Source organism: Dysidea avara, chromosome 11 (assembly GCF_963678975.1).
Source record: "Dysidea avara chromosome 11, odDysAvar1.4, whole genome shotgun sequence".
Classification (NCBI taxonomy): domain Eukaryota; kingdom Metazoa; phylum Porifera; class Demospongiae; order Dictyoceratida; family Dysideidae; genus Dysidea; species Dysidea avara.
In genome coordinates, this window is record NC_089282.1 from 2850763 (window position 1) to 2872028 (window position 21266).

General features: G+C 39.2%; 3 protein-coding genes and 14 non-coding genes across 19 annotated transcripts in view; 1 reads left to right on the forward strand and 16 right to left on the reverse strand.

Annotated features, from left to right (window-relative positions):
• LOC136239574 (RAB6-interacting golgin-like) overlaps nt 1-15327 on the reverse strand; it is a 21965-nt gene extending 6638 nt beyond the window's left edge. Inside the window, exon 1 of the mRNA XM_066030327.1 lies at nt 14894-15327. Within this exon, the coding sequence (XP_065886399.1) occupies nt 14894-15246 (353 nt within the window). The 5' untranslated portion in view covers nt 15247-15327. The remainder of the gene's footprint in view (nt 1-14893) is intronic.
• On the reverse strand, nt 1114-1186 carry Trnaa-cgc (transfer RNA alanine (anticodon CGC)). Its single transcript has one exon. It is a non-coding gene; the product is annotated as a tRNA-Ala (tRNA).
• Nucleotides 2953-3025, reverse strand: Trnaa-agc (transfer RNA alanine (anticodon AGC)). Its single transcript has one exon. It is a non-coding gene; the product is annotated as a tRNA-Ala (tRNA).
• Nucleotides 3556-3628, reverse strand: Trnaa-agc (transfer RNA alanine (anticodon AGC)). Its single transcript has one exon. It is a non-coding gene; the product is annotated as a tRNA-Ala (tRNA).
• Trnaa-ugc (transfer RNA alanine (anticodon UGC)) lies at nt 4048-4120 on the reverse strand. Its single transcript has one exon. It is a non-coding gene; the product is annotated as a tRNA-Ala (tRNA).
• Nucleotides 5062-5134, reverse strand: Trnaa-agc (transfer RNA alanine (anticodon AGC)). Its single transcript has one exon. It is a non-coding gene; the product is annotated as a tRNA-Ala (tRNA).
• Trnaa-ugc (transfer RNA alanine (anticodon UGC)) lies at nt 6186-6258 on the reverse strand. Its single transcript has one exon. It is a non-coding gene; the product is annotated as a tRNA-Ala (tRNA).
• Trnaa-agc (transfer RNA alanine (anticodon AGC)) lies at nt 6902-6974 on the reverse strand. The gene has a single exon. It is a non-coding gene; the product is annotated as a tRNA-Ala (tRNA).
• Trnaa-agc (transfer RNA alanine (anticodon AGC)) lies at nt 7606-7678 on the reverse strand. Its single transcript has one exon. It is a non-coding gene; the product is annotated as a tRNA-Ala (tRNA).
• Nucleotides 8400-8472, reverse strand: Trnaa-ugc (transfer RNA alanine (anticodon UGC)). The gene has a single exon. It is a non-coding gene; the product is annotated as a tRNA-Ala (tRNA).
• Nucleotides 9149-9221, reverse strand: Trnaa-agc (transfer RNA alanine (anticodon AGC)). The gene has a single exon. It is a non-coding gene; the product is annotated as a tRNA-Ala (tRNA).
• Trnaa-ugc (transfer RNA alanine (anticodon UGC)) lies at nt 9808-9880 on the reverse strand. The gene has a single exon. It is a non-coding gene; the product is annotated as a tRNA-Ala (tRNA).
• On the reverse strand, nt 10552-10624 carry Trnaa-ugc (transfer RNA alanine (anticodon UGC)). The gene has a single exon. It is a non-coding gene; the product is annotated as a tRNA-Ala (tRNA).
• On the reverse strand, nt 11193-11265 carry Trnaa-ugc (transfer RNA alanine (anticodon UGC)). The gene has a single exon. It is a non-coding gene; the product is annotated as a tRNA-Ala (tRNA).
• Nucleotides 13132-13204, reverse strand: Trnaa-agc (transfer RNA alanine (anticodon AGC)). Its single transcript has one exon. It is a non-coding gene; the product is annotated as a tRNA-Ala (tRNA).
• Nucleotides 15302-20105, forward strand: LOC136239572 (actin-binding protein WASF2-like). The gene is made up of 5 exons (XM_066030325.1): nt 15302-15645; nt 15737-15993; nt 16824-17370; nt 18621-18805; nt 19862-20105. Exons 1-5 carry the CDS (start codon nt 15378-15380, stop codon nt 20009-20011), a joined length of 1407 nt encoding a protein of 468 aa, XP_065886397.1. The 5' UTR covers nt 15302-15377; the 3' UTR covers nt 20012-20105.
• The window catches only part of LOC136239571 (uncharacterized), a 29008-nt gene continuing 27378 nt past the window's right edge, over nt 19637-21266 (reverse strand). For all 3 annotated transcript variants that reach the window (XR_010693519.1, XR_010693520.1, XM_066030323.1), the window contains one exon: nt 19637-20960. The gene's annotated coding sequence lies outside the window, so the exon portion shown is untranslated. The remainder of the gene's footprint in view (nt 20961-21266) is intronic.

Genomic DNA, 21266 nt, shown 5'->3' on the forward strand with positions numbered 1-21266 from the left:
CTTTTCTGAAAAAAAAAATCAATGGGTGAAATAACATGTGCTTATGCAAGTTTCAGTTGCTCTGTTACTCAGTGAAGCAAGTTTTAAATTTATAAGTGAATCATCTCGTTCACTGTAATCTACAAAGGGGATTTGCATTACATGCATTGTAATTGAAGAAAACAATATTGTTATCATTTCTTTACTTCCCTCTTTTATGAATATCTATAGCTTGATAGATTTGCTAAGTCATGATAAACACAACTCTTTTTAAGACTAATGCTAGACTGTAAATTTGAGTGCCTGTAGTTTATGGAGGTTCACTTTCTTGCAAGAAAATATTAACCAGAAACCAGTCACAATACCTTCATGGTGCTTGGTCAGAGAGAATCAAGCCCAAATTGTCTTTGAAGTGCACAAAAATGCTTCCAACAAATGCTACAAAATATCGGGGAATACCTATTTAACAGAATTTTCTACTGACTGACTGACTAACTGCCAGCCTGCATACCTGATGCATTCAGACAAGTGTAACTCAATAACAGCTAAGGCTACAGACTTGTTTTTCACTCTTAGACGTCACTTCAAGTCTTTCGGCATACCGTAGTATGTACGCATCATCAACTTACCTTTGTCTTTGCATCCCATTTCATCTTGTTGACAGCACAAGATGAAAATATTAAGCATGGCATCATAACCATAAAAGTAGTGAAACAAGGGAGGTCGCCTACACCTGCAGAATTACCAGTGGACATTCAATCCCCAAATCATTCATTGGTATAGACTGAAGTAGGGATTAAATGTCCACTTGTACAGGTGTAGGTGACCTCCCTTGTTTTACCTTTTTTTAATCGTAATTTAACTTGTTTTCAGTATAGTTGCCGTACAAACCATTTTCTTTCCTCTTTCTATTGTCTAGCACAAACTGTTCAACAGAATTGGACCAAATTACTGGAAATTGATTCCTGGGACACTGTAAATGAAATTTGGGAAATGATACAAGCTATGTGATCTCAGAGTTGTATTTTGCAATAGTGAAACAAGTACACAGTTTCTCACAGGTAAAGGTACCCATTAAAAGTCAATGCAGCAAAAAAAATTATGTATACTATGGAGAGAAAAAAGTAGAAGAATTGGAGAATCTGGGTATCAATCCCAGTACCTCCTGCATGCGAAGCAGGCGCTCTACCATCTGAGCTAATTCCCCCCCACACACTATGATGTGACACTATAAATGTACTTGATACTATATATCAGTACAATCTTTTTCACACTCACATCTACGATAAGTTTAAAAACACAAATACTTAAACAAAAAACGATCAGCACACTTCTCCAGAACCTTTGATGCGAAGGAGATGAAGAAGTTAATGGTACTGTCACTTTATGTAGCCTACAAGTATCTACAGATTAAGTGCAGAAACACGCAAAGTGGGGTTCCATCATCCATACCAAGCCTGCTTCTCCACATGGTGTGAGCGCCACACTAGCAGACTAGTGGACCTAAGGTAAAGACAAGGCTCACTCAAACTGTGTGGTCTCTGGCACTAAGCAAACAATGTTTCTTATGATATAGCATTCCATCAACTGACATCACAAGGGGATTAAAGGACCCTTAATGACCTTCAACTGCCATCCTGTATAAACACTTCCTAGTGCCCAGGACTCAGCATTGGCCATAAGATGGAGTATCAGTGTGCACAAATATCAAACAACACTTCCACCTGGGGCTGTCAAAACACCCCACATCCTAAGGACAGCCCTGAGTGAGGCCTTGACCAGCAAAATTAACTTCACTTCTATCCCACTGAAGCCCTACATCAAAGTAAACTAGGAGTATATGGTAGTTAAACCCCAGTGCACATACATGGAAGACAACATATACTGACACGTTCAGTTGAAAGAAGCAAATTAAAGCCATACAATGTGTGTAAAACTACAAGCTCAGCAAAAAAAAGAGAAGCTATACACAACTGACATGCTATCTTGCCTTATTGACACGTTATTTGTCAACTTGAATGCTTAAATTAAAGGTGTGGGATGGAGGCCAGTTAAACTTGTAGGATATCTAGTTATCAAAATCTCAGCCTTGCCTTCGCCTCATCCTTGGGTTGATAACTATCATGTTCTACTCATGGTGCAATTTAACTATAACTTATATATACCAGGTTTCACCTACACTACTAAAAAAACAGACAAAAACAAACAAAAAAGGAAAAGAAACAAAAAAAAAAAAAAAGAACAAGAATCTGGGTATCAATCCCAGTACCTCCTGCATGCAAAGCAAGCGCTCTACCATCTGAGCTAATTCCCCACATACTACAATTGGGCACTATAAACAGATTTGATTCTAGAACACATGCAAATGTAGTGTTAAGCAATGAAATCACAAGTACCCTTTTATAAATAAAAGTTGCAAAGCAAAATCAAATTTGCAAGGAAAATTATCTATAGCGTGTGATATGGCTTCTCTACATTTGTAACAGAAATTGTCTGTATTTTCTGTAGTGACTGGATTGATTGCTGAGACACTTCTCGTAATGTTGAACATAACTGAAAACGAAGGATAATGGCTACTTCACTTTTTCAGTAATTGATAGTTGGGGTACACAGTCAGACAAATACATTAGTATGGTATGATCATAGTCATAAAAGGTAGTGAAACAAGTGAGGTTGCCTACACCTGCAGCTTTATTGTACGTTTAATATCTATAATTCATTTATGGGTACAGACTGAAGTAGGGATTAAATGTCCACTAATATATCTTCAGCTGTAGGAAACCTCCATTGTTGCACTACTTTTTGATCCTTAATAAGACTGAAATTTCCTATACTCGTTTTCAGTATAGTTACTGTACAAACCATTTCCTGCACTTTACACTGTTATGGAACACATGTACACTGTATCTCACTGACAAATGTACATACATACTCAAAAAAAACCAAAAAAAACAGACAAAAACAGACAAAAAATGGAGAATCTGGGTATCGATCCCAGTACCTCCTGCATGCTAAGCAGGCGCTCTACCATCTGAACTAATTCCCCACACACTATAAACAGATTTGATACTGGAACTACTGTAAAGCATACATTCAAAATTAATGCAATCCTTTTCCACCCTCAAATCTATATACTTACACAACAAGAGCCTACAGAAACACGCAAAGTGGGGCTCCTTCATCTACACCAAGTCTGCTTCTTTACATGTGCAACCCCTACACCAGTAGACTAGTGGATCCAACAGCAGCAAAGCAAAGACAATACCACTCAAACTGTGTGGCCTCTGACACTTAATGGCCAAAAAAGTAGACAAACGTTTTTTAAGGCATAGCATCCCATCTGCCGACATCACAAGGACATTGTCCTTTGGCAACATTTAACCGTCTTCCTGTACAAACACTTCTTAAATTCCAGGGGAACATTGGCAGTATGATGGAGTATCAGTGTCAATGAAAGAAACACCAAACAATGCTTACACTTGGGCACCCGGACAGCCCTGTAGGCCTTGATCAGCATGTAACAGACTGAGGCTACATAAAAGCCTACAATGCTGAAAAAAAAAGAAAAAGAAAATTTGGAGAATCTGGGTATCGATCCCAGTACCTCCTGCATGCTAAGCAGGCGCTCTACCATCTGAGCTAATTCCCCACTGATACTAATTTGTTACTATAAACTGATTTTTGACTGTCTCATCTCAGTGTAAACCCGCAAACTTGCATCCCATCAACAGGCGCATTAAATGGCCCTTGATGACCTTCAACTGTTCTCCTGTACAAACACTTCTTAGTATCCAAAACTCACTCAGGCAGTAAAATGAAGTGTCAGTGCCAATGAAAGAAACATCAAACAACACTTACACTTGGGGCCACCAAACACCCGGACTGCCCTGTAGACCTTGATCAGCACAAGTAGTTTCTCATATACCAGGCAGGCATATCAATGACTTGAGGCTACACTTCTGTAGCTTAGTGTAGCCTAGTGTATAAAAGCCTACACTGCTGAAGGAAAGAAGAAAAGAATGAAGACAGTCAAAAAAAAGGAAGGAAAAAAAAAGAAGAAAATAATTATGGAGAATCTGGGTATCGATCCCAGTACCTCCTGCATGCAAAGCAGGCGCTCTACCATCTGAGCTAATTCCCCACACACTACAACATGACACCAAGATGGCATTATAAATTGATTTGTGACTGTCTCAGCAAAATCTTGCATACCTTTATGAAAAAAAAAAGTCATGGGATGTGTTCATACAAGTTTCAGTTTCTCCATTTCTCAGTGAAGCAAGTTTTAAATTTATATGTGTACCATTTTGTTCACATGATTTGTGTCGTTTCCGTAATCTACAAAGAGGATTTACGTTACATGCAATTGTGGTAGAAGAAACCAACATTGTCATCATTTCTTCACTTCTCTCTTGTATGAATATCTATAGCTTGATAGATTTGCTAAGCCATGATAAACACATTGAATCCCAACTCTTTTAAAGACTAATGTTAGATAGTGAATTTACGTGCCTGTAGTTTATGGAAGTGTCTACAGGGCATCCCAAAATGCTTATGATGAATTGCTACAATTTTTGAAAAAATCTAATAGATTTTTCATTGACTACGGAACTGCTAGCCAACACCTTCAGGCAAGCGTAACTCAATAATGGCTAAGGCTACACACTTGATTTTCACTGTTAGATATCGATTCAAGCTTATAGATTGAAGTAGGGATTAAATAAATGTCCACTAATATATCTTCAGGTGAAAGTGACCTTCATTGTTTCACTACTTTTATGGCTATGAACTTACAATTCCTCCTGGTTTCAGTATAGTCTCTGTACAAACCATTTCCTATTGACTGGCACAATGCATATAACTACAAACTGTTCAACAAAACTGGCCACAACTTCGGTAACCAATTCCTGGGATACTCATGTAAAAAAGTTTGGAAAAGGCGCATACTATGTGAGTTCTTGCTCAGAGTTACATTTACTATAGTGAAACAAGTGCACAGTCTCTCACAGATAAAGGTATCCATTAAAAGTCAATGCAGCAAAAAAAATTATGTATACTATGGAGAGAAAAAAGTTGAAGAATTGGAGAATCTGGGTATCGATCCCAGTACCTCCTGCATGCTAAGCAGGCACTCTACCATCTGAGCTAATTCCCCACACACTACAACATGACACCATTAATGTATTTGATACTGGAACACGCAGATAAAGTTATACCCTTTATCACCTTCACATCTATGATAAACAAAAATTCTTACACAAAAGAGCCTACAAGAACCTACAGATTAAGTGCAGAAGCACACAAAGTGGGGCTCCATCATCCACACCAAGTTTGCTTCTCCACATGGTGCAAGCCCCATACCAGTAGACTAGTGGTTCTAACAGCAGCACTCAAACTGTGTGGTCTCTGACACTTGACAACCAAATAAGCAAACAAATGGTTCTTATGATGTAGCATCCCATCAACTGACATCACAAGGGGACTCTCAGTGATCTTCAACTGTCCTCCTGTACAAACACTTCCGAGGTTCCAGGACTGACTCAGGGGAGCATCGGCAGTAAGATGGAGTGCCAGTGCCAGTGTCAATGACACAAACACCAAACAATGCTACACCTGGACACCTGGACTTCTTGATCAGTACAATTAGTTTGGCATATTAATGACCTTAGGCTACACTTCTGTAGCCAAGTGCATAAAAGCCTATACTGGTGAAAAAAGAGAAAAGAATTACCGTAAGCATATTAAATTTCGTGGGTAAAATTTTCATGGTTTAATCTCTACAAGCCAGCTATTTTCTCGAGGATCCGCGGGGAGCAAAATTCATGCTTTAAGGTCACGTCTAAGGTTTGCAACTTAACAGCTTTGGCTAGCTACTCCATTTATGCTGGCGTACATATCTGGGACTAAGCAAACCACTGTGTGGAGTTGACCCACCACAAAAGAATCTTACCTGCTGGAATCAGAGGAAATGGGTCTTAGATGCTTGAACAAGGCCAGCATATCTATTCACATGGTGAACAGTCGCACGTGTCGTCGTCAGCATATCTATGGTAACGCATAAGGAAAGTGTATTGGTGGCAGACTTGAGTTTCAAAATGGATTAATTTTCGTGGATCAGACTGCTGCAAACCACGAAAATTTATACACCCTGAAAATTTCTATGCTTACGGTAAGACAGGCAAAAAAAGAAGAAGAAGGAGAAAATATGGAGAATCTGGGTATCAATCCCAGTACCTCCTGCATGCAAAGCAGGCACTCTACCATCTGAGCTAATTCCCCACATGCTACAATTAGGCACTATAAACAGATTTAATTCTAGAACACATGCAAATGTATGTAGTGTTAAGCAATGTGATGAGTTTTGAAATCACAAGCACTCTTTTATAAATTAACCGATGCTTGGAAGTTGCAAAGCAATTTGCAAGGAAAATTATCTTCAGCGTGTGATGGCTTCCCTACATTGAGTACATTTGTAACTGTATTTTCTGTAGTGACTGGATTGCTGAGGCACTTCTTGTAAATGTTGAACATAACTGAAAACAAAGGATAATGACTACTTCACTTTTTCAGTAATTGATAGTTGGGGTGAAAAAAATATTAGTATGGCATGATCATGGCCATAAAAAGTAGTGAAACAAGAGAGGTTGCCTACACCTGAAGCTTTATTGTACATTTTCATTCATGGGTATAGACTGAAGATTAAATGTCCACTAATATACATGTATTCGCAGGTGTAGGCGACCTCCTTTTGTTTAAAAATTTATAGCTATGATCCCTAAAATTCCTATACTTGTTTTCAGTATAGTTACTGTACAAACCATTTCCTGCACTATACACTGTTATGGAACACATGTACTCTGTATCTCACTGACAAATGTACATACATATTTAAAAAAAAAGAGACAAAAACAGACAAAAAAAATGGAGAATCTGGGTATTGATCCCAGTACCTCCTGCATGCTAAGCAGGCGCTCTACCATCTGAGCTAATTCCCCACATGCTATTAAGATGATCCATAAATTTATTTGATACTAGAACATGCAGAAAAAGCAAATCTCTCACATCTACGTTTAAAATCAGAAATACTTATCCTACAAGAACCTACAGACTATGTGCACAAGCACACAAAGTGGGGCTCCAGTCTGCTTCTCCGCCCCACACCAGCAGTCTAGTGAACCTAACAGCAACAAGGCAAAGACAAGGCCACTAAAACTGAGTCACTTTATGGCCAATTAAAACAAGTAGACAAATGTTTCTTAAGGTGTAGCGTCCCATCAACCAACTTCACAAGGGGAATAAAGGACCCTCGGCGACCTTCAACCACCCTCCTGTACAAAAACACTTCTTAGTATCCAGGACTGACTCAGTGTAGCATCGGCAATAAGATGAAGTCTGTTAGTGACACAAACATTGTTCAACTTTTATACCTGGGGCTGTCAAATGTCCCACATCCTAAGAACAGCGCCGAAGGCCTGGATCAGCACAATTAGTTTCTCTTACAACAGATTCCTTAATGACCCTACACCTCTGTAGCCAAGTGTATAAAATGCTTACACCATTGAAAAAAAGAAAGATTTTAAAAAAAAATTTAAAAAAGAAGAAAATCAAAAAAATCAAAAATATAATTGGAGAATCTGGGTATCGATCCCAGTACCTCCTGCATGCTAAGCAGGCGCTCTACCATCTGAGCTAATTCCCCACACACTACAACATGATACTATAAATGTATTTTTTGTTTCTATTTGTTTCTATTTGATACTGGAACACACAGAGATACCATATAGAGGAACACATGGTGCAAGCCACACACCAGTAGACTCGTGGACCTAACAACAGCAAAGCAAAGACACTCAAACTGTGTGGTCTCTGCCACTTGATGGCTAAACAAGCAGACAAACAAAAGAACCTACAAGAACCTACAGATTAAGAACACAAAATGGGACTCTGTCTTCCATTAGATACCAAGTCTGCTTCTCCACATGGTGCAAGCCCCACACCAGTAGACTAGTGGCAGCAAAGCAAAGACAAGACTACTCAAATTGTGTGGTCTCTGACACTTGATGGCCAAGTAAACAAACAAATGTTCCTTATAATGTAGCATCCCATCAACTAACATCACAAGGGAATTAAAGGACCCTCAGTGATCTTCAACTGCTCTCCTATACAAACACTTCCGAGGTTCCAGGACTGACTCAGGGGAGAATTGGCAGTAAGATGGAGTGTCAGTGTCAATGACTCAAACACCAAACAATATTTCTGCCAAACACTCTGACTTCCCTGTAGACCTTGATCTCAGCACAAGTAGTTTTGGCATATTAATGACCTGAGGCTACACTTCTGTAGCCAAGTGCATAAAAGCTGAAAAAGAAGAAAAGAATTATGACAAGCAAAAAAAGGAAGAAAAAAAAGAAAAAGAAAAATGGAGAATCTGGGTATCGATCCCAGTACCTCCTGCATGCAAAGCAGGCGCTCTACCATCTGAGCTAATTCCCCACATGCTACAATTGGGCACTATAAATAGATTTGATACTGGAACACATGCAAATGTACGTAGAGTAAGTAATGTGATGAATTTTGAGATCACAAGTACTCTTTTATAAAGTAACCAATACTTGGAAGTTGTAAAGAAAACACAAGGAAAATTATCTACAGCATGTGATGGCTTTCCTACACTGAGTACATTTGTAACTGTATTTTCTGTAGTAACTGAATTGATTGCTGAAGCACTTCTCGTAATATTGAACATAACTGAAAACGAAGGATAATGGCTACTTCACTTTTCAGTAATTGATAGTTGGGGTGTGCGTCAGACAAAAACATTAGTATGGCATGATCATAGTCATAAAAAGTAGTGAAACAAGGGATGTTGCCTACACCTGCAGCTATATTGTACGTTTAATCTCTAATTCATTCATGGGTATAGGGATTAAAATGTCCACTAATATATCTGCAGGTGTAGACGACCTCCCTTGTTTCATTGTTTTTAATGGCCATGATCCCTAAAATTCCTATACTTGTTTTCAGTATAGTTACTGTACAAACCATTTCCTGCACTATACACTGTTATGGAACACATGTACACTGTATCTCACTGACAAATGTACATACATATTCAAAAAAAGAGACAAAAACAGACAATAACAAAAATATCAACAGAAAGGAAAACAAATGGAGAATCTGGGTATCGATCCCAGTACCTCCTGCATGCTAAGCAGGCGCTCTACCATCTGAGCTAATTCCCCACACTGTAACATGACTTATAATTATACAGATTTGACACTGGAACACACATAGTTATACTGTACCTTTTCACTGTCACATCTATGATAAGTTTAAAAACAAAAATAGCTACACAAAAGAGCCTACAAGAACCAAGTACAGAAACACACAAAGTGGGGCTCCATCATCCATACCAAGTCTGTTTCTCCACATGGTGCAAGCCCCACACCAGTAGACTAGTGGACCTAACAGCAGCAAGGCAAAGACAAGACCACTCAAACTGTGTGGTCTCTGACACTTGATGGCTAAATAAGCAGACAAATGTTTCTTACGGTGTAGCAACCGACATCACAAAGGTATTAAAAGACCCTTGGCGATCTTACTATGCTCTCCTGTACAAACACTTCTTAGTATCCAGGACTGACTCAATGGAGCATTGGCAATAAGATGGAGTGTCAGTGCCAATGAAAGAAACACCAAACAACACTTATACTTGGGGCTGGAAAACACCTGGATTGCCCTGTAGACCTTGTCAGCACAAGAAATAAGAAAAGAATTAAGACAGGCAAAAAAAAAAAAAAGAGAGAGACAAGAAAAAGAAAAGAAAAATGGAGAATCTGGGTATCGATCCCAGTACCTCCTGCATGCAAAGCAGGCGCTCTACCATCTGAGCTAATTCCCCACATGTTATAATTGGGCACTATAAACAGATTTGATTCTAGAATACATGCAAATGTACGTAGTGTTAAGCAATGTGATGAGTTTTGAAATCACAAGTACCATTTTAAAGTTGCAAAGCAAAAGCAAAATTTGCAAGGAAAATTATCTATAGCGTATGATGGCTTCCCTATATTCGAAACAGAAATTGTCTGTATTTTCTGTAGTGACTGGATTGACTGCCGAGACACTTCTCGTAATGTTGAACATAACTGAAAACGAAGGATAATGGCTACTTCACTTTTTCAGTAATTGATAGTTGGGGTGTGCGTCAGACAAAAACATCAGTATGGTATGATCATAGTCATAAAAGGTAGTGAAACAAGGGATGTTGCCTACACCTGCAGCTTTATTGTACATTAATGGCATTCATTCATGGGTATAGACTGAAGATTAAATGTCCACTAATATATCTGCAGGTGTAGACGACCTCCCTTGTTTCATTGTTTTTAAAGGCCATGATCCCTAAAACTCCTATACTTGTTCTCAGTATAGTTACTGTACAAACCATTTCCTGCACTATACACTGTTATGGAACACATGTACACTGCATCTCACTGACAAATGTACATACAAAATTTAAAAAAAAAGACAAAAACAGACAACAACAAAAATACCAACTGAAAGGAAAACAATTGGAGAATCTGGGTATCGATCCCAGTACCTCCTGCATGCAAAGCAGGCGCTCTACCATCTGAGCTAATTCCCCACATGCTACAACATGATACTATAAATGTATTTGACACTGGAACATGCCGATAAAGTTATACCTGTTCACCCTTGCATCATGATAAGTTTAAAAACAAAAAAAGTACCTAAAAGAGCCAACAGAAACACACAAAGTGGGACTCCATCACATATTGGATACTAAGTCTGCGGTGCAAGCCCCACACCAGCAGACTAGTGAACCTAATAGCAGCAAAGCAAAGACAAGACCACTCAAACTGTGCGGTCTCTGACACTTGATGGCCAAACAAGCAATCAAGCACTTCTTATGGTGTAGCATCCCATCAACCAACATCACAAGGGCATTAAAGGGCCCTTGGCGATCTTCAACTGCCCTCCTGTACATAGGTTCCAGGACTGACGCAGCCACTCAGGGAGCGTCGGCAGTAAGATGGAGTGTCAGTGTCAATGAAAGAAACACAAAACAACACTTATACCTGGGGCTGCCCAACACCTGGACTGCCCTGTAGACCTTGATCAATACAATTAGTTTCTCTTATAGCATGCACTTAAAAGAAGAAAAGAATGAAGATGGGCAAAAAAAAAAAAAATGGAGAATCTGGGTATCGATCCCAGTACCTCCTGCATGCAAAGCAGGCGCTCTACCATCTGAGCTAATTCCCCACATGCTACAATTGGGCACTATAAACAGATTTGATACTGGAACACATGCAAATGTAATGTGATGAGTTTTGATATCACAAGTACCATTTTTTAAATTAACTGATACTTAAAAGTTGCAAAAAAAAAAAAAACATTTCCAAGGAAAATTATCTACAGCGTGTGATGGCTTCCCTACACTGAGTACATTTGTAACTGTATTTTCTGTAGTGACTGGATTGATTGCTGAGGCACTTTTTGTAATGTTGAACATAACTGAAAATGAAGGATAATGACTACTTCACTTTTTCAGTAATTGATAGTTGGGGTACACAGTCAGACAAAAACATTAGTATGGCATGATCATAGTCATAAAAAGGAGTGAAACAAGTGATGTTGCCTATAACTGCAGCTATATTGTACATTCATTCATGGGTATAGACTGAAGATTAAATATCCACTAGCACAGGTGTAGGTGACCTCCTTTGTTTAACTACTGTACCTATTATGACTATGATCCCTAAAATTCCTATACTTGTTCTCAGTATAGTTACTGTACAAACCATTTCCTGCACTTACTATACACTGTTATAGAACAGATGTACACTGCATCTCACTGACAAATGTACATACATATTCAAAAACAATGCAACTACATGAAGACAAAAAAGACAACAGAGAGAAAAAAATGGAAAATCTGGGTATCGATCCCAGTACCTCCTGCATGCTAAGCAGGTACTCTACCATTTGAGCTAATTCCCCACACACTACAACATCACTATAAACAGATCTAATACTGGAACATGCAGATAAAATTATATCCTTTTTCAACCCTCACATCTATGATAAGTTTAAAATAAGAGCCTACAAGAACCTACAGATTAAGTGCAGAAGCACACAAAGTAGGGCTCCATCATCCACACCAAGTCTGCTTCTCCACACCCCACACCAGTAGACCAGTGGACAAGACCACTCAAACTGTGTGATCTCTGACAGTTGATGGCCAAACAAGCAGACAGACGTTTCTTATGGTGTAATATCTGAGACCCTCGGCAATCTTTAACTGTCCTCCTGTATAAACACACTTCATAGTTTCCAGGAAGAAGAACGCTAGCAAGATGGAGAGTCAGTATCAACGACCCAAACATCAAACAACGCTTCTACAGCCCTGAACTCCTGGATCAGCATCAATACCGTATATCGACAAAAGCAAAATTTGATGAATTCACAATAATCATCTTTGACAAATTAAAATTTGACAAAAAGCAAGAAATCACAGACCTAAACACTGACTTTTGGGGTGCTTATTGATGTTTGAAGAATTAAAATTTTGCAAATGTAACTGATTCGTCAAAATTTTCTTTTGTCAAAATTTCCTGTTGTATGGTAGCTTCTCTTATATCAGGTTCCTGTGCACACAAAGTGGGACTCCCAAGTCTGCTTCTCCACATGGTGCAAGCCTCACACCAGTGGACCTAACAGCAGCAAAGCAAAGACAAGACCACCCAAACTGTGTGGTTTCTGACACTTGTCCCAACAAGCAGACAAACGTTTCTTATGGTGTAGCAACAAGGAGATTAAAGGACCCTTGGCAGCCTTCTCTCCTATACAAACACACATCTTAGATTCCAGGACTGACCAGGAGAGCACCAGCAGTAAGATGGAGTGTCAGTGTCAAATGACACACACATCAAACGTTTCCACCTGGGGCTGCCAAGCACCCCACATCCTAGGGACAGCCCTGAAGGCCTGGATCAGTACAATGAGCTTTTCTTATAACAGGTTCCTTATGCCTCTGTAGCCAATTGCAAGTGCATACAAGCGAAAAAAGGAAAGGGGAGAAAAGAAAAAGACAGACAGACAAGAAAGGAGGGAAAAAAAAGAAAAAATTGGAGAATCTGGGTATCGATCCCAGTACCTCCTGCATGCTAAGCAGGCACTCTACCATCTGAGCTAATTCCCCACACATTATAGTAATGGACTATAAACAGATTTGATACTGGAACACATGCAACTGTAGATGTGATGAGTTTTTAAATCACAAGTGAACTAAAGTTGCAAAGCGAAACCAGCAAAATTATCTACCTAAAGTTTAATACGTAGCGTGACGCCCAACAGTCAGGCAGGAAAAACAATCTAGATGTAACTATGCATAAATTTTAGTGTGATCTACAGTATATAATATGGTATATTGGTTTAAAGATTTTTTTGCTAATGGTAACATTAAGCATTCGTTAACCTAGGTGGGAGAGTATAAAGTTACTGATCTTGAATCATCTTGTTCTGTGGTTGAAATGTGCTGCATTGAAAAAATACCAAACTAGAGCACCATAATGCCAGGTAGTAATGGGATGACGAGATGGCTACCAAACAGGTCAATAACAGATAGGCAAGTATCAAGAGGTGACAAATAGAATTCCAAGCTACAAGTTTAAGAGCAGCAATAAAGTTGTGCAAGGCAATAGCTGAGCCCAGCGATGTGCAATGTATAGGGGAGAAACAATGGATGCTAGCAGGTACAGTATTTCTATCACCACAACATTAGCATAGAAGAGCAGGTACCATGATAAACGCAAGGTACAAAACAACAATTTAAAAATGGTTTTAACTAATGTTTTAAACACATACATTGCAAACATTCACCCTATAGCACTTGATTGTTCTATTAGAGTATTTAGTATCTCTTCTGTAGAGTGCCAAATATTTCATTCTGTTTTTTACCATGGTTTTAATCCTGAGAGAGTGTAAAGAAGATTTAGCCAATAAAACTTACAAGAATTTCAGTTTTTGCAATTCACAATCGCAATCATAATTGTAATTTCTCCACAATGAAACACTGTGGTCATAACAACTTATTTCAGAACTCACAAAAATCTGACAACAAAGATGGATACACACATGTCCTGAAGCAACAGCACACATTGTAACCTGATCCAACATTCTGTCATCTTATATAAGAAATTTCAAGAACTCTTACATGCTACAACTGGGCATACCATAACATGAAGGTTATTTAGCTAGCCAGCTACGATATGGATTATTTAGTTAGGAGAGCTATTCTTTTTTCTGTGTATCAGTAGGATAAAGACTTGTGCTACTCACACACGAGAGCAAAGGGAGTACTAACAATATTCCTAGCTCATCTTGTCTCAAACTTTTATAAATATTAGTTAGAAACCCACAGAAGACTGAAGCCATTCTTGACATTGAAGCTCTGTTAAAATCCCAGACCAGGTGGTGACTTTATAGATGGTATTCGTTTGATGTCACACTAAATATTTTTTGTGTTATCTTTGTGAATGTGTGAGGAAAGGAGTGAGTTGCAGGCTGAAGGGAGGTGTGGTTGATTTGTTATTTAATATAGCTTCACAGCTGGAAGAAACATGGCCAACTGCTCGCTGTTTGTACTAGATCAGAGTTAACCCAGTAATCTTTTAATTATTCCTGCTCTTGAATTGGCTATTAATATAAGTAACTCACTCAGCATAGCTGTTGAATGCAGATAAAAAAGACTTGATCTCAATGAAAGTTACAATACAACGCAGTGTATAAAGAGCCACACATGTACAGATCCCCCAGAATTTGACCAACTTATACTTACATGACCTATTGCACATCACAAAGGCAGCTCTCTTTCAAATTTTATATGTACCTTTCAGTCAGAGTTACACCTGTATCTCCAGTATTATCTGTAACAGTTGCACCTTCTCCAGTAGAACTGCTATCTTGTTTCAGAGTCCCATCAACTGTCCCCTTAGCTTCACTTTCCGGCGGCTTATCATTAGATGGTTGGGTTTTGTGAGAGAGAAATGCATCTGAAGGTAAATCTCCACCACTCGCTTTATTAGACATACTCTCTCCTCTACCAATAGGATAAATGACTCTCCGTGTTCCCTGGTTTAATGGCGGGCCTCTACTCCTTCGCGCAGCGCGCCTCCCTCTACCACGCTGCCTTAAGGAGTTTAATTCAACATCAGTAAACCCACCCCAGTGCTCCATATCCATAGCATATCTATCGAAAGAGAAGTTTCTTTATTGACATGGTTTCGATTGTGGTATTTATTATATTGCAATTCTAAATAAACTGCACCGTATAATTTTCGTGTTACAAATAGAGACATACTGAAAAGGTGATCATGCCGCTTGTGAAGAGGGCTGTGCAGCCGGTGTTTATCAGCAGGGCGCCTCTGGATGGCTCCATTACAAATGAGCTCGAGGGAGTTAGTTTGAACACGTTCGCTGGCATTATTCGCCAACTGAGCGATCTGTCGATGCACGCTGAGAATTTGTTCGGCGAACTGTTCAACGAAGCAAACATCATCAATCAGCGTGCCAACTCGCTAAAAACTAAGATCAAAGACTTGGGAGCGAAAGTGGTTAGACTTGATCCAGTCATTGAGCGAGGTAAACACTTGATAATTAGTTTGTTACTAAAAATAGACTAAGATAGCATAAGTTTGGATTTTTTTCACGCTGTGCTCTTTTCGTTATGCAGTTAGCGTGGAGGACATTGTCAATGCTAATCAATACAAGAGCTCCCAGGAGAGTTCTCAGCAAATCTTGCATCGTTCCACGTTGCCCACAGCTGTGAGTAACATCTACAATTCATGTTTTGAGCCACCGCATTTGAATGAGTTGACTAAGTATCGAGATGACAGAAAGGAGGGGTTGAAGTTCTACACCGACTCGGATTACTTTGTCCGCCTGTGGGTTGAGGAGATTACAAAACAAACAGAGAAGAGAAAACGAAAGGTTTGTTGATATGATTGTCTACATCTTTACATGGCTTCATACACTACAATGCTCATATGGACACTTTGCATACACGCTTGCACACACACACACACACACACACACACACACACACACACACACACACACACACACACACACACACACACACACACACACACACACACACACACACACACACACACACACACACACACACACACACACACACACACACGTCATGAGTGTGTGTACACTACGTGTTTAGATACACGCTGCACAAACTCACTCTAAACAGTAACAAGGTTTCAAAACACAGTTAATGCTCTACTTATCATGCTACCCATCAATACTTGCAATGTTTGATAAGTATCACCTCTGGTATTGTGTGGCTTATCATAACAGCTAAATCCATCTGAAACTATTACCATATTTGGTGGTGGTTGTGTTACAGCTACCTTATAAAGAGGTAACTAGCCATTGGAAACATTTCTATTCAACGATTTGGTGTGTTAAGTGGCTGTTTATCTCACCTTCTCAGCACATGCTCCCTAACTACTACATGTGAATATGACACATGTTACTTGGGATACATTTATATGGAATTTCAATGAGACTGTATGAAGAAGAGTCAGATGTGTACTTTTTAAACTTTACGCGCTGACTATTTGCTCTGTACTGTATGCTGTTTAGTGGGCTTATTATACTGTCTGATTTCTTCAAGAATGAGTTATTAGTTGCAAAAATGAGTTCTCCTTTAGGTGTAAAGTTTGTTTGCATTGTTGTTAGCATAGCTTAACTATCTGGTGCATGATAATTACTGGTGATGTGATTATTGCTATTTCTTGTAGGAGAAGAGAAAGAATCGAGGGAGGAAGAGTACCAAGCCGGAGAAGAAGATCCAGAGAGCGGAACGGAAGAAGTATGATTCTCGTGAAAAGGAATTTCAAGAGCATCAACAGCCCCAATCGGCAGCTCCTATAGAGATTCAGCAGTACTCAGCTCCACCCACTGCACATCATTCATCATCAAGTCCCCAACATAGTAGTATTGGAGAGTCTCGTCCTACAGGACCGGCTCCTGTTCCGGATACACAGCCAGCTCTGCCCCACCCAGCAGCTCCTCCCCCTCCGCCACCACCTCCAGCCCCTGGGGGATTCCCCAACACTGGTGCTCCTCCACAACAAAATGTTGCTGTACCACCACCACCCCCGCCACCACCCACAGGATATACTGCTCCTCCTACTTCGACTGCACCGCTGTCCTCGATGATTCCTAATGGACCTTCCCATCCTGGGGGATTTCCTCCCATAGCTATGCCTGGAATGGCAGCTCCGCCCCCTCCTCCTGCACCACCTGCTCCACCCCCAGGAATACCAATGCCATCCATGGCACCAGGTATGTGTGTGTGTAATATATGTAATATGCACTCCTTGGGACTAAGTGGACACTTGAGGACACCTACATAAAGTTAAGGTCCCAAAGTATCCATTGGTACATATAATTACCTGGAAAATCGGGACACCTTGAAAACTAGGAGTTGACACTATTGGTTGATTAATGGTATTCAGAAAAATATTTTGGTTTAAATATGTGACTATTTCAGCAAAAACCCAATTTGTTCACACAAAACCTCTGATTTAAAGAAAGAAAAAATTATCTGCAGTGTCCAAGGAATGTATCACCAAAGATTCAGCCTTCTTTGGTGAGTAGTTTTGGAATTATAACCGACAATAGGAAGAACAAGACAATCGATTTGTACAGTGACTATACTGAAAATAAACTACAGGCGCTTACATTAGCAGTCATAACTTCCATTTAGATTAGTCTACAAAGTTGCAATTTGGCTTAAAATGTTCACCATGGATTAGCAAATCAACCAAGGTATGGTGTTAGCCCTGTAGTCACTTACGCATTTGGGTATGAAGGTGAAGAAATGATGATGATCATGTTTACCACATTGTAAACAAACGCACGTGATATGCATACTGCTGGGGCTACAGAAATGAACAAAGATTTTTGAACTCTCCATGAGCAGGCAAATAAGATGGTATATAGTTTTGATCGATTTGAGTTTTCCTTCTCCGAGTAATGGTCCAACGTATTTTTTCTTTGTAGCATGCATAATTTTACAGTTTAAAAAAATGTTTTTACAATGCGCATGCTTGTGTGAATAAATCGGGTTTTGCTGAGACGGTCACATATGTTACACTCAAAGAAGATTGTTTACACTTGCTATATTATATCTCTTCTAAGTGGCAAATAATCACAACTTGACTACAAAAATATGTATCCTAAAACTAAATGAGCCATCATAAATTACTATAAGCACAAACCAGTGCCTTGCACAGATTTACAAGCAATGTTACATGTGCAAACCTCAAACTTGCTTGGCTTTATGCCTCCAACTGAAGTATTGTTTGACTAAATTAGTACTTTGAAATCACTACTAATACCTGTCCAACCTACTTGCAAGGTGCCCATTATTACACTGTAACTTGTTAATGTGGACATTTGATAACTCAGACACTTAGTAAAAGGTCCTAAAGTTAGGACTACTTTGATAATCAGGACACTGGTTGGTCCCATGGTATGCAATTGTGTATATAGTATTGTCTAACCATTCACATAAAACATTGTATATTTAGCCCCACCTCCACCTCCAAGTGCTCCACAACCACCACCTCCCCCAGGGCCACCGCCTCCTCCAGGTGTGTTAGCTCCAGCTCCTCCTCCTCCTCCAGCTGCACCAGCTCCAGCAGCCAAAACACCATCACCTGATCCTCATAGTGACCTCTTGTCTGCCATCAGGCTGGGAAAACAACTGAGAAAGGTCAGTGTCATGTAGACTTGAAATATGATGATATATTAAGGTGATGCTCAAGTAGATAATGGGCTTATTACAAACCTTAATGTATGGTCAGATTAGCTATGTGGGCGTGGCTTGTTCAACATAGTCATGACGGTGTGGGTAATGCTTGTTGGGGTGCTTTATGTGTAGAGAATACATTGTGACAATCCCTCAGTGCAAGCTCTTTTAGAAACTCATAGAACACTGGCAGACACGCCTCTTTGAAATCTACTTGATTATGTAACTTGTACAATCGTACCACTACCCCTGCTGAGCAGTTTTTTCCACAATGGTACCACTACACCTGCTGAGCAGGTTTTTCCACAATGGCTGGTCATATTTGGACAAATTTGAAGCTAGTCATGGATGGGTTGAGGTTTGTTGTGGTTCCAATATATTGTCATCAATACTGGCACAACAGGGAATGCACATTGCAGTAGTTCTACTGCTATAACACGTAACACAGCATGATTTCACTAGTTACCAAAAGGGGGAGGATTATCACTTTGCTTTTATTTATAAACTTGCTTAATTAATCAAAGCAATATTCTGAAACAGTCTTACAACACAGTGTCGAAGATGAAATAGTCTTCTTTACACAGCAGGAACACAGGTCGATATGCTTCCTTCTTGTTAGTGATAAGAATTCCCCTGGAGATGCAGCATTTAAAAAACTTATTACAATAGTGGGCAAACGCCTGACAGCTGCTTGACCGCCACCTTAAAATAAAAAATGGTACAGTAGACCCTCGTTTACCTAAAATTAGAAATGACTGTTCTATTAGAACATTTGAGTAATAGGCGTATGTTCTATTAGAGTATACAGGTGAATGCTCTATTGCAACTTTTTCAACAGAGCTTTGCATGTAAATGTATGGGTGAACAATTCACACCCTTTTATCATTGCCTGAGAACAAAGGGATTTGGATAGCTGAGGGTTCAAAGAAAGTACATGGCTAAACATCTCAGTTATTAAGCAAATACATGTACAAAATACCAGTAGTGAATAATTATATGTCACTATTTCTTCCACACTAGGTTGATCGTACCAATGTGGAGACAAAGAAAGCTGAGTCTTCAGTTGGTGGCTTTGATGTGGCATCCATCTTGGCTCGTCGTATTGCTGTGGAGATGAGTGACTCGGAAAGTGACGATGATGATTCAGATGATGATGATGATTGGGATTAACTTGTTGTGTGTTTTGTACTAGATTGTCTCTGTTACACTATTTCATTGTGACAACATTTTGTATGGATATTTTAGATTGATTATATAAATGTTATGTATCTTGTTCCTACACTCCATGCATGTGCTGAGCAAAGTCTATTGGTTGTATGTGCATACCAACAGATGTTTGTGTACTTCACGGACTATAGGTGAATGAGGCCTGTAGATTGGGAATCTGCAGCTGAAACTCACCTGTTAAGTGAGACATAAATTTGCTTTCCACCAGGTTCCTGTAAACACAGACAAATGTGAGTAAACTATAATATGAACTCTTGCTATAATGAAAATCATAGTAGCATCTTGTACTACAACATGATTGCAATGAACATCTAGATAAGACAGATGACCTCACAGTAGAGCAAACTGTCTCTTATCCTATATTCATTGTCAAATTCATGTTCAGTGGTTCACTTTTTATCTTAAAAAGATGGTCCATTTCCAGTCTGAGCATTATATAATTATTAATCATGTCCTCCAATGGTTCACTACTATAGTTCCATCTATTTGGACTATTCTATTGAGTGGCTCTGCTAAACAAGTAAAAAGATACTTCATATCATCAGTATAATGTGGAGGTACAGCAAGATACCCTTCCTTGGTCTTATCTTCATGAATTTCTGCCGACAAAAGTTTGTAAATGTGAAGATATAGTTGAGCTGGATCACTGTTACATTTCATGGAAAGGGGACCACCAAGAAACATTTCATGTGCAGAATTTTTTCATAATACATTATATTGGTTGTGGAGTCAAAATGCCAATATCCATAGCAATATCTGAAGCAACAAATTTCGCTTTGATCGGCAATTGGTTAACTTTCACCCTCTCCTTGAATACTTGGTTCAGTAGATATTTGAGAAAGGCTCTGTAATCTAACGGTCATTTTGATCCTTTTGACATCTCCAATTGTAACTGAAACAAAACAGTTATTAGTAATACAGGTAAAGGAGGCTCAGTGTAAAGACATGTACAATAAAAAAAAAGAAGAAGTTACAATTACATACCAAAACCTTTCATACAGTACAGTAGTACTGTATAAGTAGGAATCTTAAATGACATGTACCACTCACAAGGCAACCCACCTTTAATAACAAGTTGATGTTGTGCTACTAAAACCAGGTGCCATGCAGCAAACAAATCTAACTAGAATTAATTAACAGTGTACTAAACTAATATATATATTGGGTTTTGTTTTGTTGCTACATAAACAATTGAATC